Genomic DNA, 18,213 nt, shown 5'->3' with positions numbered 1-18,213 from the left:
CATATTGCATAACAGCGGAATAGTATTGCTGAAGTTACCTTCAATATGGTAAGATGATTATTGGGGGGGTAGCGCAAGAGGGTCGCTGGTTCGAGCCTCAACTGGGTCAGTTGGCATTTCTGTGTGAAGTTTGCATGTTCTTCCTGTGTTCATGTGGGATTCCTCCTGGTTCTACGGTTTTCCCCACATATCCAAAGACATGTGCTGTAGGTGAATTGGGCAGGCTAAATTGGCCGTAGTGTATGTGTGTGAATGAGAATATATGGGTGTTTCCCAGTGATGAATTGCAGCTGGAAGGGCATCCGCTACGTAAAACATATGCTGGATAGTTTGGTGGTTCATTCCACTGTGGTGACCCCTGATTAATAAAGGGGCTAAGCCGGAAAGAAAATGAATGAATGAATGAATGAAGATGATAATTAGTAAAAACAAAGATGGCCATCAAAATCTAACTTTGAGTTTCAACTGGTCAAGCGGTTAATATGGCAGCAAGTTATTTCCATAATATGGTTTAACTTAACTAACTTAGACTTATCATGGCATTTATACTCACTGGCCACTTTATTTGGTACACCTAATAGTACCGGGTTGGACCAACTTTTGCCTTCAGAACTGCTTAAATCCTTTGTAGCATAGATTCAAATATTCCTCAGAGATTGTGGTTCATATTGAAATGATAGCATCACACAGTTGCTGCAGATTTGTCGGCTGCACATCCATGATTCGAATCTCCCAATCCACCACATCTTAAAGGTGCTCTATTGGATTGTCATGTTCAAGAAACCAGTCTGAGATGATTCGTGCATGTTATCCTGCTGGAAGTAGCCATCAGAAGATGGGTACACTGTGGTCATAAAGAGATGGACAGTAGCAATACTCAGGTAGGCTATGGCATTGTCACTATGTTTAGTTACTAATGGGCCCAAAGTGTGCCAAGAAAATATCCCCCACACCATTACGCCACCACCAGCCTGAACTGTTGATGTAAGGCAGGATGGATCCATATGCTTAAATATTGTTGATGCCAAATTCTGACTCTACAATCCGAATGCCGCAGTAGAAATCGAGACTCATCAGACCAGGCAACATTTTTCCAATCTTCTATTGTCCAGTTTTGGTGAGCCTGTGCAAACTGTAGCCTTAGTTTGCTGTTCTTAGCTGACTGGAGTGGTAGATGGTGTGGTCTTTTGCTGCTGTAGCCCATCTGCTTCAATGTTTGACATGTTGTGCGCATTCAGAGATGCTCTTCTGCATAACTCAGTTGTAACAAGTGGTGATATGAGTTACTGTTGTCTTTCTATCAGCTTGAACCAGTCTGGCCATTCTCTTACATTTACATTTTACATTTAGTCATTTAGCAGACGCTTTTATCCAAAGCGACTTACAAATGAGGACAAGGAAGCAATTTACACAACCAAGAGCAACAATGAATAAGTACTAAAGGCAAGTTTCAGGTCTGTAAAGTCTAAGAAGGGAAGTGTTAGTAGTTTTTTTTTTTTTTTTTTTTTTTTTTTTTTTTTTTTTTTTTTTTTTTTTGTGTACAATTAGTGTGATATTCAAAGAGGCAATTGCAGCTTAGGAAGTGAAGTGGAGACTAAATAGTTGAGTTTTTAGTCGTTTCTTGAAAATAGCGAGTGACTCTGCTGTTCTGATGCAGTTAGGGAGTTCATTCCACCAACTGGGCAGATTGAGCGTGAGCGTTCGCGAAAGTGATTTTTTCCCTCTTTGGGATGGAACCACGAGGCGACGTTCATTCACAGAACGCAAGTTTCTGGAGGGCACATAGATCTGCAGAAGTGAGTGCAGATAAGAAGGTGCTAGGCCAGAAGTCACTTTGTAGGCAAACATCAGAGTTTTGAATTTGATGCGAGCAGCAACTGGCAGCCAGTGCAAACGGACTAGCAGTGGAGTGACATGTGCTCGTTTAGGTTCATTGAAGACAACTCGTGCTGCTGCATTCTGGAGCAGTTGAAGAGGCTTGATAGAGTTAGCTGGAAGCCCAGCTAGTAGAGAGTTGCAGTAATCCAGTTTGGAGAGAACAAGAGCTTGAACAAGGAGTTGAGCTGCATGTTCAGATAAGAAGGGTCGGATCTTTCTGATGTTATAGAGTGCAAATCTGCACGATCGAGCAGTTCTAGAAATGTGGTCAGAGAAGTTTAGTTGGTCATCAATCGTTACTCCAAGGCTTTTCACCATTTTGGATGCAGTAATGGTTGCCCCATCCATCTGGATTGAAAAGTTATGGTGTAGAGTCGGGTTGGCAGAAACTACAAGCATTTCCGTTTTTGCGAGGTTCAGCTGAAGATGATGATCTTTCATCCAGTGTGAAATATCCAACAGGCAGGCTGAGATACGAGCTGGAACCGAGGGATCATCAGGATGAAAAGAGAGGTATAGCTGGGTGTCATCAGCATAGCAGTGGTAGGAGAATCCATGTCTCTGGATGACTGGTCCTAGAGATGATGTGTAGATGGAGAAGAGAAGTGGCCCAAGAACAGAGCCTTGAGGTACCCCAGTGTTTAGATGCTGTAGGTTGGACACCTCTCCCCTCCAAGACACCCTGAATGACCTGTCAGAGAGGTAAGATCTAAACCATTGTATAACAGTGCCCGCAACGCCCAGTGACTCAAGCGTAGATAGCAGGATCTGGTGGTTGACAGTGTCAAAAGCAGCTGACAAGTCCAGCAAAATGAGGACTGATGATTTAGAGTCTGCTTTAGCCAGTCTGAGATCCTCCACGACCGAGAGCAGGGCAGTCTCAGTTGAGTGGCCTTTCTTAAAGCCGGATTGCTTGTTGTCCATGAGATTGTTTTGAGTAAGAAAGTCCAGGACTTGATTGAACACTACTTTCTCCAGAATCTTGGCCATGAATGGAAGCAGGGATACTGGTCTGTAGTTTTCAAGTAGCGTATGGTCCAGGTTGGGTTTCTTTAGCAGTGGGGTTACCCTAGCCTGCTTAAATGTAGTGGGGAATAAACCAGAGTCAAGAGATGTGTTAATTATGTGAGTCAGTGTTGGTATGACTGCAGGAGAGATGGCTTGCAAGAGATGAGAGGGAATGGGATCGAGTGGACAGGTGGTTGCATGGCTAGATAGCACAAGTTTGGACACCTCTTCTGACCTCTGTCATCAACAAAGCATTTGCGCCCACAGAACTGCCGCTCACTGGATATTTTCTGTTTTTCAGACCATTTTCTGTAAACCCTAGAGATGGTTGTGCTTGAAAATACCAGCCCGTTTGACACCATCAGCCATGCCACATTCAAAGTCACTTATATCATCTTTCTTCCCCATTCTGATGCTCGGTTTGAACTGCAGCAGATCATCTTGACCATGTCTACATACATAAATGCATTGAGTTGCTGCCATGTGATTGGCTTATTAGAAATTTACATTAACAAGCAGCTGGACAGGTGTACCTAATAGAGTGGCCGGTGAGTATATATATATCATTACTCTCTTTGTCACCTTAAGAGTTTCTATTATTCTCATTTGTTGGTCATTTTTAATAAAAGCATCTGCTAAATGACTAAATGTCACATAGAATGATTTGACAATGTGTTTGGTTTCTTTTATGGACTCTGAATGTCTTGTGAACCTTGTTGTATATGGAGGGTAAGGAGCTCTATTCAACTAAAATATCTTGAAAAAATCCATTGAAAAGACTGTTAATGAATTGGGTTTAATGCAATGGGAACAATGGGATTTAATGCTATGAATCTTGCCTATGTAAAACCAACCTTACATTGCATCTTCAAACCAAATCTTAAACTTGCTGAGTTTATAATGGCATGACAGTTCACTGGAAAAGCGCCTAAGTGGACTTATTCAAAATTAAAAGTCCACGTTCATACAATATACCACTCAATTTCATTATCCATGACCACAAATATAAGACTCACACACACTATTTCTGTTTTATGTAGCTTATAAAATATCCTGTTATTTATTGAAAACATCAGAGAAAGTCACCTGACTGTTGGTCCTCACCAGATGTTTGGACCCAGGTCTAAAACCAACACAGAGAAGCACAGAGCCACACGCAAGCCAAATCTTCTTGTTTCACCTGGTAACACTCTACATCCAGCCAATGCCCTAAACCATCAAACCTGCATGAACTTTGACCTGGCCTTCGCCAGGCTTCAGCCAATAGAGAACTGGCCTGCCATAGACATAAAGACAAATGGCCCTATCAGGGTAAAGTGTCTAATGACTGACAGGTGTGTGGTTTTTGGGGGGGCTGGTGTGGTCAGACACATGTGGTGGCCCTTGATAAAGCCGCTCTGAAATGAAAGGACTCATTTGTGGTGCTCTGTGGATCAGGAGCCTCACCTCCAGCTGAAAGAGGAAACAGCAGAGTCTACCACACAACCATTATCCCAACTTGACCATGACTGACAAGTGTACTCGAGCGTACAACAAGCATCCAGGATGCGTCTCAATTATGGTTGCACTGCTGTAATAGTGGATTATCAGGATTCAGACATTTCTTTCATGAAATTTTCACAGAATTGTCATTGATTTCTCATTTGGTTGTGAGCTTGAGAATAGCTTAATCTAAGCATTTAAGCTCATATATCAAAACTATGCTGAAGAAAATTGTTTCTTTTTAATTCTGCTCTTTTAGTTTGACCAAAATATAAACTTAAAGTCTATCTCACATAAAAATTTACAATGTTTATATTGCTTGGATACAATTAATCCATGCAAGTTACTCTACTGGAAGATATGTGCTTGTTTCGATAATCTTCAAAGTCGGAGCTTTCAGCCTAATCTCACGAAGAAATGTAACTATTTTACGTATTGTCAGAAAAATGGCTAATTCGTATCAAATTATATGATTTCATATGTATGAGAATGTATGATTTTTAAAATGTGGCTTGTTCTGAAACCCCACCCCTAACTTTACCTTTCATTAGGGGATGAGTAAATCATACTAAAATGTATGTATAAGATCATACAAATTAACTTCTACATCAAAAAGTTATGAATTACTGTAAGATTGCATTGGAGCATAGAGTGGTTTAGAGTGGCTTTGCTTCTCAGTTGATGTCAATGTGACAGTTCAGCCACATGATTCTCAACCACGTCCTTCTTACCGTTATTTTGCTGTGAGGGAATGATGTGCGATAAAAGCCTTGCTCCCACTCAATATTCAGTTTCAGTTTGAATTACATTAACATACTGACATAAAAATCCAGTTCATGTGGACTTAAGTGTGTTAATTAATGTTTTTTTTTTGTCCTCTTAAACTTTTGTCAAAAGTTAAAAAAAAAATTCTATCTTTTAAAGACCTTGAAAAAGTCTTACATGTTTTTTTTAATTATGTTTCCTGTTGTAAACTCTTGTTCATTGATCTCAACCCTTCTCACTTCAAATGGTTAAAATTACTGGGTTTGTAAAAGCAAGAACATATTACTCAAATATTCACTATACATCTCTAAATTGGTGGCCAGTGCATTTTAGGATTGATTTAAAAAAAGGGCTGAGAAAAGTTGCTGAGAAATTAATTTCAGTATGTTAATGTACTAAAACGGAATGCTGAGTAGAGGTGGGGCTTTTTTTAAAGCATCATTCTCTTGTAGCAACTAATGGTGTGGAGTGTGGTTAAAAATATTGTGGCTGAAGAGGTGAAATTGACGTCAACAAAGAAACAAGTATTCAGTGGATTTACTTGCATTGACATTTTTCATCTGAAGAATAGCAATGTGCACTAGGAAATTAAACATAGTAAATTTTAATTTCACGCTGATGTTAAATGGTCTGACAATTTCTTATTTGTCTGATCTTGTAAATGGGAACAGATCAGCCAGATGTTTGCAATTCTCAGATAGTATTACTTAAAGCTGAACGGTGACAGTGCATTTGCAGTGGCCGGTTGTCTAGCCTTTTCTGTAAGATCAGCATCCTAAATCTTAACTTCTTAATCTAAATCTAAAGTTACAGTCTCGTCTTACTCTTGCTATCTTCATTTCTATCTTCTTACTTAAGACATGAAAATGAAATCAGCAAGATTTTAGGATGAGAGGTCTTTGAGTTTACATTGAAATCACTGGTGTTTGCCAATCGGAGCAGATTGTGTGACATGCGTAACATGTCTTTTAAAGCTCTAGATAAGATGCATGAAATTACCACAGCTTAAATCTCTTTCTTAGCCTCAAATTAGTAAAACAATTTAAGCTGTTAAAGCTTTGATTTAAGACTTAGGGTAAGAAAAATAGATGATTCATTTTATGTTTAAAAATAATTGTCAATTTTCATAACAATTTAAATTTGTTTAATTTTACATTTACATTTTACATTTTAAATTTCTGTCTTCTTTAATAAGAGACCAAACACAAGTCTGCGCTCCAAAGCTCTTTAATTTTACATTTACAGAATTTATTTAGTGAAAAATTGATTAAGAGAGAAAAATGGATTTTAACTGCTGTATCAATATAATTAAAATACAGAATTTAAAAATATATATATAAATACTTCATTTTAAGGGGGGCATCTTTATTGACCACCATGTAAGGAAAACAGAAAGTTTATTTCACTGTTGAAAATGTGAAAGTCAAAAGGGAATTAGAATTTATTTCTGATAGAAATATATTGCATTTCATTCATATATTGAGTTTCTTTTAGGCTTAGTCCCTTTATTAATGTCTTTGGACTGTGGGGGAAACTGGAGCACCCGGAGTAAACACATGCGAATGAGGGGAGAACATGCAAACACCACTCTAAAACGCCAACTGACCCAGTCAAGGCTCGAACCAGCAACCTTCTTGCTGTGAGGCGACAGCACTACCTACTGCCTCACCTCGTCGCCATATTGCATTTCATTATATTCAATTATTACACTGTTATTTATATTTCAATTTATAATGTTGCTGCTTTTCAGTTGAGTATTATAAAATGAGACAAAGCACAATGTGTTTTTAGAAAAGTTATATTGTAAAACGTGACCTTCTTTTGTTTGTTTGGGTTTTTTGGACACAGTCATTGCTCTCTCCAGTGAGGTTATGGCACGTATTTGGCCCCAGTGGCTCTCCCTGAGACTATAGGAACTGATGATTGTTTCATTATGTCTGCTGGTCCAAAGTCTCAAGAGTGTAAGAGGGAGGGAGATCCGTTCGGCTGCATTAGCAGGAAAAAAAAAAAGGCAAAAGTCTTTTCTTTTGTGAGAATTCAGCCTGATGAGATTTGTTTTTTCACTGTGATCATCTGACATCCTGGATGCTTGTTAGTTTTAGCTTTGTCACTTCCATTAGACGTTATTAGAGCCCATTTTACTTTAACTGAGCAATTTGTTTGGAGTCAGTGTGCTTCGTGGCAATCAAGTTTTTCTATTCAATTCAAGTATAAGAAAAAGTGAAAGGTTTTCTATTTATTCAAGTAAAAGAAAAAAGTTTGAACAAATTATAAGAAAGAGATTTTATTTCTATTTAATCCAGTTTTAAACTAAAAATAACTTAAATGTGCTTTACAGTACAAATCCTTCAAAATGCTTACAAATAATCTTTGGTCATTGTTAATTAAATTTGTCACACTTTTTCATTTTCTCAGGCATGTTAAATAAATTTAACTAGGATTTTAAATGATTTATTAGCTGCAAAACATTACACATTTTCTTTTGGTATCTCATTGTTTGTTTGTAAAAGAAAAAGTTCAGTAATATTATTTATTGCAGAGCATTTATTTCTGATTCTTGCCATGTATGTTTTCTTATAATCAAGCAGTCTGTTTATGTTTATGATGTGAAGCCAGGCAACGAATGTTGTTTTCGTTCTGTTTATTTACAGTATTTAACGCATGCTTTCTTACTATACAGCCAGAAGAGCTGTGATTGCAGTACAACTGCTCTGTAAAACTATTACGAAGGCCAGGAATGAAACATCCAGCTGCTCTGTAATAGATTTGCGATGGCTGTAAGTGAGCAGTCCAGCTGCTCTGTAATAGATTTATAATGACTGCAAACAAACCCTCCAGTGATTTTGTTCTTTACTCTTGCGTCGGTTAAATCAGCTGCTGTACTCAAGCAGAACTGAGCTTTCCTTAATGCTGCATTTGCACATTTTTCAAAACTAAAGCCACAGGCCTATTTCAGATACAACAGCCTTTCAACTTTTGACAGCTTGTAGACAAAATCTAAAACATGTCATGCTGTTTTTTATTAACTAAAAGTAGTTTTTTGACTTAATTTTGTGTATTTAAGTATTTATTTAAAAGACATTAATTAGAAAATAGAAAGCTGTAATATTCATTTTAATATTAATATAATATTGTTATTATTATTATTATTATAGAGTACATTTTTTAACTGCTATTTTAACCATAATCCTAAAGTGAGCAAATGGTTCATAGTTATATTTCTGAAAGATTTATTTTCTTACTTAATTTTCCAGATTTATATAAATTGGATGACTGCTTAGATGGAAACAAAACCTACATAGATTTTAATCAAATTGAGCTGAGAGTAAAATAAAAAGAGAGAAAAAAATACACTTTTAAATCTTTTTTAAATTGTAGCTTACTTGAAACAGTTCTTCACATTATCTCAGATCATGCAAGTGATTAGGACACTAAATTGAAAAACTTTTCAATGGTTTATTTTACCAGGTTTTGTGTGAGAGAGTATGAGCATAATGCTGTACTACGCAGGCACATAGCCAGCCTGGTGAAAGAGGTGGCCTTTTCATAATAAATTGACCTTTTTGCAGTTATACACTTCGTTTTCTATTTAATTGTGAAAGTTAAATATTGCATTTTAGTGATGTTTTAAGCTGGATTAGTTTATCGGATGGTCATCATAACCAAATGTTTGGCCATTTGAATGATAAAAAAAAAAATTAATAATAATTATTATTATTACTATTATAGCAATGTAGAGCTTCACAATTTTCTAACCTCTCTTGTAAAAAAGTACATATAAATGTTCATGGATAACAACAATAGCCAAATTAGTGTTCAAATTAATCTCAATAATGGCAGCTTTTGATGTTTTACACCTTTTATTGGTCATTCTTTGTTTTGGGAATAAACTGATAAGTTGAAGTCACAATAGCCATTAGAGGATCCAGCTTGGTCTTGAAGCTTTTTTCGATGGGATATTTTTAATAATAATGATGGCATAGCAGTCAAAATAAGACAAATTAGCTCATACATTGCACAAATTCTGGATCTTCTTCAGTGAGGGGTGGGTCTTCCGATCCACCCCTGGTTATGGGTCTGCAACAGATTTACCTACTACAAGCATAAGTGTCTGTTTATAGCACTGCCTCACAACTGTGTTGCCACTTTGTGAAGACTATTGGGTTGCTGCCCTCTACTGGTGATGTTCATTGCCTTTAAAAGAGTGTTTTACTATTTACTCATACTCAAGTGGTTTCAAATCCAAACATTTATGAGTTTCAACATAACCTGAAATCATTGTGTCTGTCTGTCTGTCTTCCTGTCTATTTGAACTTCAATTAGTGTTATAAATGTTTATAAATGTGGATCTTTTAGGTACAAATGTGTACCTTTTGAAAAGTTGCAGCCCCAGTAACAACTTTTGTATCTTTATTTCCGTACATTTAATCAAACATTTAGACAAAATTTGAATTGCAAATTTGGACATTGAAAACATTTTAGTGTCGCAGACTAAAGATTCAACAACAAACAAAGCAGCATTCAGACGTGGAACAATGTTAATGTGAACTCTGTTTGTGTGTTTGTATGTGTGTGTTGAGTCTCATCCTCATCAGCTCTTCCCACAGGCTCTTGTCCACTTAACGCTCAAACCCCAAATCTGGCTCTGCAAGACTACAGGGAGTGTTTGACTGTTAAAGTTAAATTAGCATTAATGAGATAATTGATAATAATTGAAGAAGCCACAACTGAACAGTTAGCCCAACTTCAAAGCTTGCGAATAACATCCAGAAATGGAGGTGGAGGTGGAGGTGGAGGTGGTCTTTCTTTCTTTCTTTCTTTCTTTCTTTCTTTCTTTCTTTCTTTCTTTCTTTCTTTAGTACTTTAGTAATCATCAATGTCAATAAAGAGTCTTTCCAATAAATTTATAAAACTTATATTACTGCATATTTTTCCTAATATAGTATATTATTGTACATTTATATCTCTGCTTATACAGGCATGGGATCAGATTGAGAAATTTTAAGTCATCCATGTTTGAGATTCACCTAAAATCCAATTAAATAAACAATAAAATCCATTGAAAAGTTAAAATGCAGAGAAAAAAATGCAATGCGATGTTTTTTTTTGTGTGCTAAATTTAGCATTGTAAAAGTTAATCTATAAAAGGCTTTTTTTGTTCTAGTATCTTGTGTGGATGGATGAATTTATCACAGTCACGCTGTTCTTAATAGTGCAAGCCATTTAAAGTACAGGGCAAATTCAATGAAGTGAGAAGTCACTGGTAGCACTTAAGGAAAAGTGGATTTCTGCACAGTGCATTTTTAAACCCTTCAGGTCTTTATAAAACTTGTAGCCACTTAATTTAATAAAGTTACTGCAAGGAACAGGAGAAGAAAAACATTACAGGAGAATTAAGAAAATAATCTTGGCTGTTTCATTCAAATAGGTAATTGCCTTTTAGTTTGAAGGCTAGATAGATTTGCCCTTAAAATAATCCATGGGGTTTAAAAATAGCTATGTTATTAGTCCAAACACTTGTCATTTAATTCTAATTCCATTTGAATTACTTAAAAATGAATATGTTGTGTACTATTATTAATAACGCAGCATTCTCACTTTAATGCACTTTTCACTATTAAAAAAAACTGTAAATGAATAGTAAAATACTTACAGCAGAAGTGCCAGTAATATACTGTTTTGCAGTAAAAAAAAATCAATGCACTAAAATAATTTACAAGCAAACTCATTCTATTTCCAGAAAATTACTCCCTCAAATAGGCCAACTGCTGTATAACCTTATATGAAGTGATATTAGTCATGTGTTATAAATGCTTAATATAAGAATATTTAAAATGACAATGTATTTTAGTTAGGAACATCAGATTAATCCAAATCCCTTGGCTTAGTAAACAGTAAATGATCAGCAATTTATGAATCTATATGTCTTTCTATAAATGAATCTATAGTCTATATGTCTATAAGAACATTATGGATTCATTTTAAAACTGTATCATATTTGGTCTTTTAATATTGTAGGGCATTTTTATGGAATAAGTTACTTTAAAAGCATTTCAAAGAGATTTGCAATACGTTTTTTAAAAATCTTTATAAATCTAACATTTTGTGAGTCTATGTACTTGTAATCAGGATTGAAAAAATGATTTAAAGATGATTCCTTGGACTTACTCATTTTTTTATTTTATGAGATGGTAAAAAATTTATTTGGGCTGAATTTTAAACAAACAAATTAAGTTGAGCATTACTAAATGTATTTGTTTAAATTTAACCCATATAAATTGGTTGCAACATTTTTTTAGTGCATTTGTGCTTTAAATCAAGAACTGCAATTGAAACTTTTTTTTTTAAATGTTGTATCATTCTTGACAACTTAAATATATTAATGTATTTTGCTATTAAATCAAAGGAAAGAAATAATTTATAGACTATTACTTTACTAAAAATGCAACAATCAATGAAATACCTTTATAAGCAATGGATAAACATTTTAAGGATAGGTGAGTGTAAATGAACAAATATGTAAGTAAATCTGTAATAAAATGAAAAGTAGAATATATTTGCACTGTTTATACCATCATGCCCACATCAAATACAGCCCATAATCACTTGTTGAAGCTCCTGATTAATCTGTTGGTGATTATGGGATGCTGAGTCATAAAAATATATTGACATGGTTAAGAAACAATCAACATGTCAAGACCCGTGAAAGCGTAAACACTTGCTGAGAGATGGCTGGCTGACGCTCTCCTCAGGTTTGAGCTCAATCTCACAGGACGGCAGAGAAAATGATTAATTTCAGAAAGCTGTCCCGTGTGATATCCCTTTATTAATCCGGGGTCACCACAGCGGAATTTACCGCCAACTTATCCAGCATTTTTTTACGCAGCGGATGCCCTTCCAGCCACAACCCATCTCTGGGAAACATCCACACACACATTCACATGCACACACACTACAGACAATTTAGCCCACCCAATTCACCTGTACGCATGTCTTTGGACTGTGGGGGAAACCGGAGCACCCAGAGGAAACCCACACGAACGCAGGAAGAACATGCAAACTCCTCACAGAAACGCCAACTGAGCCGAGGCTCGAACCAGTGACCCAGCGACCTTCTTGCTGTGAGGCGACAGCACTAACTACTGCGCCACTGCTTTGCCCCAAACTACAAATATAATTTTAAATATTTTTGTAAAATTAGTTTTTTAAGAATAAGTGGGTTTTGAATTGAGATATTTCTGGTCCAGTGTTTTTGACACATTAATAAATCTATTAACATAAATCTAGACCCTAACCCCTTGACCCCTTGAGAGAGTTGACTTGACTGTTGCATCTTGCCAGGTTATTGCTTTTTCCACTCTTTAAGCTAGATGAGGCATTCTTATCATTTGAAAACAGGTAATTCATCACATAACACGTGGATCCGAGAAATCTTTAGTTACATAAAACTTGAGAATTTAAGATGTTTACTTGCAGGATCTCTCAAATCTTTTTACAAGACCTGGAACCCTGTTTAGACTATATCAAAGGCTTACCCTGTTCAGTTGATGTCAGAATTAATTGGCAAGAGGAAATATTGACTCCTTAATGTGAACTTTTCAAATTTTTAATTTTTATTTTTTGCTCTTATTGTAAACTTGCTCATTTATTATTATTATTATTTTAAAGAATTTATTTTAATTTAACGTTTTTTTTTTTAATTTATTAATTTATTATTATTGGTTAATTTTTTTCTTTCAGAAGATATGTTTGTTTATAATTCATAGATTTAATTAATTTTATTTTGAGGGGATAGTGGGAAAAAAGAAAAATAAGACAATCTGTAAGTTTTTCTATGTTGTATTGTATACTGTAATGTATTGTTTTGTTAAACACCTATAAAAAAATAAATAAATAAAAATAAATAAGGTTTGGTTTACATTAAAAAAAAAAAAGAATGAGTGGGTTTTGCAGATATTACTCATGAACTGCGAATTGAGAGCACGACATTTGAAAATAAATAACATTGTTAACTTATTGTTTTTTAAGCAGTTTAGTGCATAATTAACTTGTTTGCATGTGAAAACGAGAAACTCTTGAAAATTCACAATTATTGCCTGCAGAAGCAGTGTGGGGATCTTGACAAACTAAATTAATATTATTTGATTTAATCAAGGTGTAAACTAATGAAAGGATGAAGCCAAACCTGGCGTCAAATCCCAGAACAACCAAACAACACTGAGATTTATTGCTCAACATTGAAAATCATCCCACTGTAACCTTTTGGCTCAGAGTGAGGGGAGGAAATGAGATGAGCCACTGAACTCTAATACTTGCAAAGATTACCGAAGGGCTGGAAGCGGTGAATTCATCAATGCATCCAGTCCAAAGCGAGTGACCTAAGGACAGCAAACAAGATTGGACACCCAAGCCAAATATTTTATCACACATATGCAATAGCCTGTAACCCTAAGAAGCAATGGTTTACAGAGGTTTTAGAATAGCTTAGAAGCATTATTCTGCATGATAAAGAGCAGATATAACAAGATACACTTAATAATAAAGACATAATATGTGTATTAATATTTTAATATGCCGATAGACCCTGACAGTCACAGTAAATGACAATAAAAAGTGAAATATGCCTCATATATCCTCACACATAAACACACACCATTTAAACTTTCAGAGAACATTCTCCTATTAGTGGCATTAAGTAAAATTAAATGAACAAAATATATAATGTGTGTGTGTGTGTGTGTGTGTGTGTGTGTGTGTGTGTGTGTGTGTGTGTGTGTGTGTGTGTGTGTGTGTGTGTGTGTGTGTGTGTAACCATTCTGGGGGAAAACATTTTCATAATTAAGAAGCTGGCTAGTTTATTTTACAATGTTGTTTGTGAATAAGTTTTCATGAGTTAGACAATCTATATATAATATGCATATAAAAAAAAACATTTAATGCATTTAAAATCCAAAGAATATAAGTAGAGGATGTGCTATCTTGTGGAAGGGGAGAAAATAATCAAATGTAATACTTTTGTTTTACCACTAGATGTCTGTTTAGCCCAAGTTTTCAAAAAAGAGTTGACGGAAGTTGCTCACAGCGGTTTCTGAAAATTACATACACTAAAAAATTGTTGCAAACAAGTTATGTGTGTTGAATTTAAACAATCAAATTAAGTGTATTGATGTTCAACTTAATTTGTTTGTTTAAACTCTTTAAAAAATTAACTTAAAAATTAAATCTAAGGAATCATCTTTGAATATTTTTTTCAGTGTACTTGCATTTGGATATATATTTAAGTATGATTAATGATTGCATTTACAAACTTTCTTCAATGGAAAAAAATATTATAGGAAATGCTGTGAAAAAATACTTGCTCTGTTGTGCATCTTTTGAAAAATATTTTTAAAAGAAAAAAAATATTCAAAGGAAAGTTAATAATTTTGACTTCAGTTTTGTTGTATGTTTGTATATCTTGTTGACAAACCAGTCAAAAAGAATAAAGTAATAAAATTCCCTTATACGTTAACATTAAATTAATTCATACTAAATGTTTTTTCCCTGCTATAGTATTACTGATATAGTGTCAGCTTACTTTGACATGCTACTCAGATCATTCTCTTCATAAAATATGGATTGGGTAAAAACTATTAGAAAAGAATAGAATAAACTGGTATTAAACTTGACATTTTGTCCATCACACTTCTGAAATGACAGCTACATCATTCAAACCTCTAACAGAGACAAATATTAAATTAATAAACTCATTGAGTATCTTCTATAAGGATTTTAAAAAGTACACCAAAAATGAATATACTCTGGCATTCATGAGTAATAAATAATCTGAGTGAATGGGAGGAGCGATGGCTGAAGTCTCTATAAAAGCATCTCGAGCAAACAGCAGTTCTGTGTTTTCTTTAAACTGTAATATCAAATAAAGACAAATATAAAGCATATAGAAATAATGGACATATTTAAACTTTCTGCTTTAGCGTTCATCCTTTACTTGCAGTTGCACAATGCTGGAGCCAGTCCCAGTGAAGAGGGGGATATCTGGACTGTGGAGAACTTGGAGGTTGAAATAATTTATTATTCAGTCATTTATTATTCATCAATAATCAATAATCTTAAAAAAGTAAATAAAAATGCTGCTGTCGTTTCTTTCAGGAGAAGCCACAGGTGACAGATGTATTCCTTCGCATTGCTGATCTGATGAAACGATCCAAATCTCAGCATTTTCATGGATTAATGGGCAGCAGCGCAGGTACTGTTTGTTCACTTTTTTCACTTCAAAGACATGTCATTTTTATTTATTTTTTATTTTTTTGTAAATAATCCACAAATTCATAACATCTGTAATAATATGCTCCAAAACACATGTGACTGGTTAAAAAAAAGGTATGTTTAATTTATGTTTTTAAGTTTTAACATAATTGTATTCTCTCTACGAAGGCAATACTCAACCTTTGCGACTTGGCAGGAGAAGTAGGTATTCTTTATCACTCTCTGTGTGTGTGTCTGTGTACACACAGTATTAATAAATTAAGCTTTAACATTTGCTTTTAGGAAACAAGGGTGAAATCTTTGTTGGACTTATGGGAAGAAGATCTTCGAGTGGTAGTAAAAATTTTCCTTTTTTGTCATTACATTTTTAATATTGACTATATATATATATATATATATATATATATATATATATATATATATATATATATATATATATATATATATATATATATATATATATATATATATATATATATTTGAGTGCATGCATGGATGATGTTAAATCAAACCAGAAAATGTTCTTTTATATTATGAAGTAAATAAAGAAAAAGCAAATATCTAATGTGAATGAATATTATATTTTGTATACTTGAAAATTTTATTAAAAGACTGAGTAGAAAGCATGCAACTTATATTGTTGTCTTCTGGACTTACTGGAATTTATTCAACATTTATTTCTTGTTTTCAGATTTGCGAGAGCAACTGGAGAGACGTCAACTATAACTTCAAGCAAGTGCTCATGCAAGCCTTCTGTTTAGTTAGACACAAATTAAAATGATTGCTCACTCAATGAAAATTCTGTCATCATTTACTCACCCTTGATTTGCTCCAAACCTGTTTGAGTTCCTTTCATCTTTTGAACAAAACACAAAATATTGACTATTCTTTATACACAGAGGAGCTGTGTATAAAGAATTGCAATAAGTTCTAAAAAGGTTTACCTTAACTTGCTCCAATAACAAATAAAACTTTCTCACTAGCAAGTTTGCTTGAGCATATAACATGCATGTGAATGGTTACAACACTGATCAAAATACTGTGCAAAACAGAAAAAATGGCAATTAAGTGACCTATCCCTTTAAATTAAAACACACTAAATATTCTGACCATAAGATAAACATGAAAGTTAAATGTGAAATAAATCATCTATGGTATCAGTGTTTATACTGTATTTCATTTCCAAATCTGTAAACCTTTAAATGTCAGCACAATTAAACAACTTCTATTAGATAAAGTCACACACAGCTAACTTCATGTGATATCTTTCCAATTCAAAGTCATGTCAAAGTTTCTGGAAGAAGTGTTTGTTTATGCATGAACATTGCAAGTTGATATTTAATAACAATAAATGCATCAAGGAGTGGAAACTAAAACCAAATGAGATAAACATAATGAAAGCCTCACTTTTGGTTGCTGCATTGCAAAATATACTGTTTTATTTTGTATCTGGTGTAAAACAACAACAAAAAACTGTAAAACTGTTGTGCTATAAAATGCACGAACAATTTTAAAATGTACACCTTTAACATTATACTAATAATATTAATATAAAATCGCTTGAATTGTCTAGATTTCTTTTTTATAATGATAAAAAACACTGGGCGACACGGTGGCTCAGTGGTTATTGAAGGATTTAAATTACAATCTAATGCTTCTTTTAAATTATATATATACAGTATGTGTGTGTGTGTGTGTGTGTGTGTGTGTGTGTGTGTGTGTGTGTGTGTGTGTGTGTGTGTGTGTGTGTGTGTGTGTGTGTGTGTGTGTGTGTGTGTGTGTGTGTGTGTGTGTGTGTGTGTGTGTGTGTGTGTGTGTGTGTGTGTGTGTGTGTGTGTGTGTGTGTGTGTGTGTGTGTGTGTGTGTGTGTGTGTGTGTGTGTGTGTGTGTGTGTGTGTGTGTGTGTGTGCTCATGCTTATTATGCATATATGTGCTTGCTTGAACCATGATAATCTAATAAGTCCATGCAGTGTTATGATGAGATATTCTGTTTGACCTCAGAATGAGACAGGAACTTTCCACCCCTATACTGTCAAATAACTAAATCTGTAACAAACAAATCTTGCAGAAAGTCCCTGTCTGGGTTGCAGCTGTGATGTGTGACTTTTCTATACAGAAAGCAGGACTGGAGCAGATGAGAAAAATAGAGTTGTATTGTCTTAGTATTGACTCTTTTCTTTTGATGTATTTTTGTTATTAGAGGATTATACTCCCATTTGCCTCACTATTCATTTACTATATGTGTTTTTGTCAGATATGATGATGTCTAACCATTTTTCCAGCGTATTTTTATTTAACCCAAATTATGATGTGTTACTAACTAACTGCTAAACCACGAAAGCTTTGTGTAGGTGTTGGTTGGAGACAGAGCTGCAGAGATAATGAAAAGGTGGGCTTCCTTTAGATGGGTCCAGAGTTCATAGACAGGTCTAAGAGGAAAAGCAGATGTGCAGCACTCAGATGCAGCATCTTTTGTTCTGCTGTGTGTATGTATCTCTGTGCAGACCACATAGACCTTTGAGAGAGGATTCTGCCTAAGAACAGATGATGGCAACAACAGAGATTGGGGTAAATGCTTTGAGGAGTGGCCAAGGAGATCTGACACTGCTGATAGACAAAAGGATGGAGACCAAAGAGTTCAAGAGCTTTTGGACATCCAGACTGCTTGGCTGACAGTTCTTCAAAAGCCCAGGATCCAGATCTTCGCTTTATTCACTTATGCTCGATAAATGAATTCATTGATTTTGATTCATTGACTCCTAACCGATTATTGAATGGGGGTGGACTAAGGGAAGTGAGAAATAGTCAGACAT

At 34.8% G+C, this 18,213-nt stretch overlaps 1 protein-coding gene across 2 annotated transcripts; it reads left to right on the top strand.

The window, feature by feature from the left end:
* Positions 1–15,023: 15,023 nt before the first annotated feature.
* tac4 (tachykinin precursor 4) lies at positions 15,024–16,625 on the top strand. Of its 2 annotated transcripts, none has more exons than XM_068215483.2 (5): positions 15,024–15,190; positions 15,286–15,379; positions 15,568–15,600; positions 15,682–15,732; positions 16,091–16,625. In XM_068215483.2, exons 1-5 carry the CDS (start codon positions 15,080–15,082, stop codon positions 16,123–16,125), a joined length of 324 nt encoding a protein of 107 aa, XP_068071584.2. In that variant the 5' UTR covers positions 15,024–15,079; the 3' UTR covers positions 16,126–16,625. The 2 variants fall into 2 exon arrangements, with proteins under 2 accessions (XP_068071584.2, NP_001256965.1); NM_001270036.1 differs by having other exon boundaries at positions 15,283–15,379; positions 16,091–16,188.
* Positions 16,626–18,213: the final 1,588 nt, after the last annotated feature.

Source organism: Danio rerio, chromosome 3 (assembly GCF_049306965.1).
Source record: "Danio rerio strain Tuebingen ecotype United States chromosome 3, GRCz12tu, whole genome shotgun sequence".
Lineage (NCBI taxonomy): Eukaryota > Metazoa > Chordata > Actinopteri > Cypriniformes > Danionidae > Danio > Danio rerio.
The sequence above is the reverse complement of the archived record's forward strand: the minus strand, read 5'-3'. Positions and strand labels throughout refer to the sequence as shown.

What these genes read in the sequence shown, in the direction of transcription:
- tac4 (NM_001270036.1), top strand. Translation starts at nt 15,080, where the DNA reads ATGGACATATTTAAACTTTCTGCTTTAGCGTTCATCCTTTACTTGCAG. An exon ending in GGACTGTGGAGAACTTGGAG is followed by an intron (nt 15,191 to 15,282) that starts GTTGAAATAATT and finishes CGTTTCTTTCAG; the next exon opens with GAGAAGCCACAGGTGACAGA. An exon ending in ATTAATGGGCAGCAGCGCAG is followed by an intron (nt 15,380 to 15,567) that starts GTACTGTTTGTT and finishes CTCTCTACGAAG; the next exon opens with GCAATACTCAACCTTTGCGA.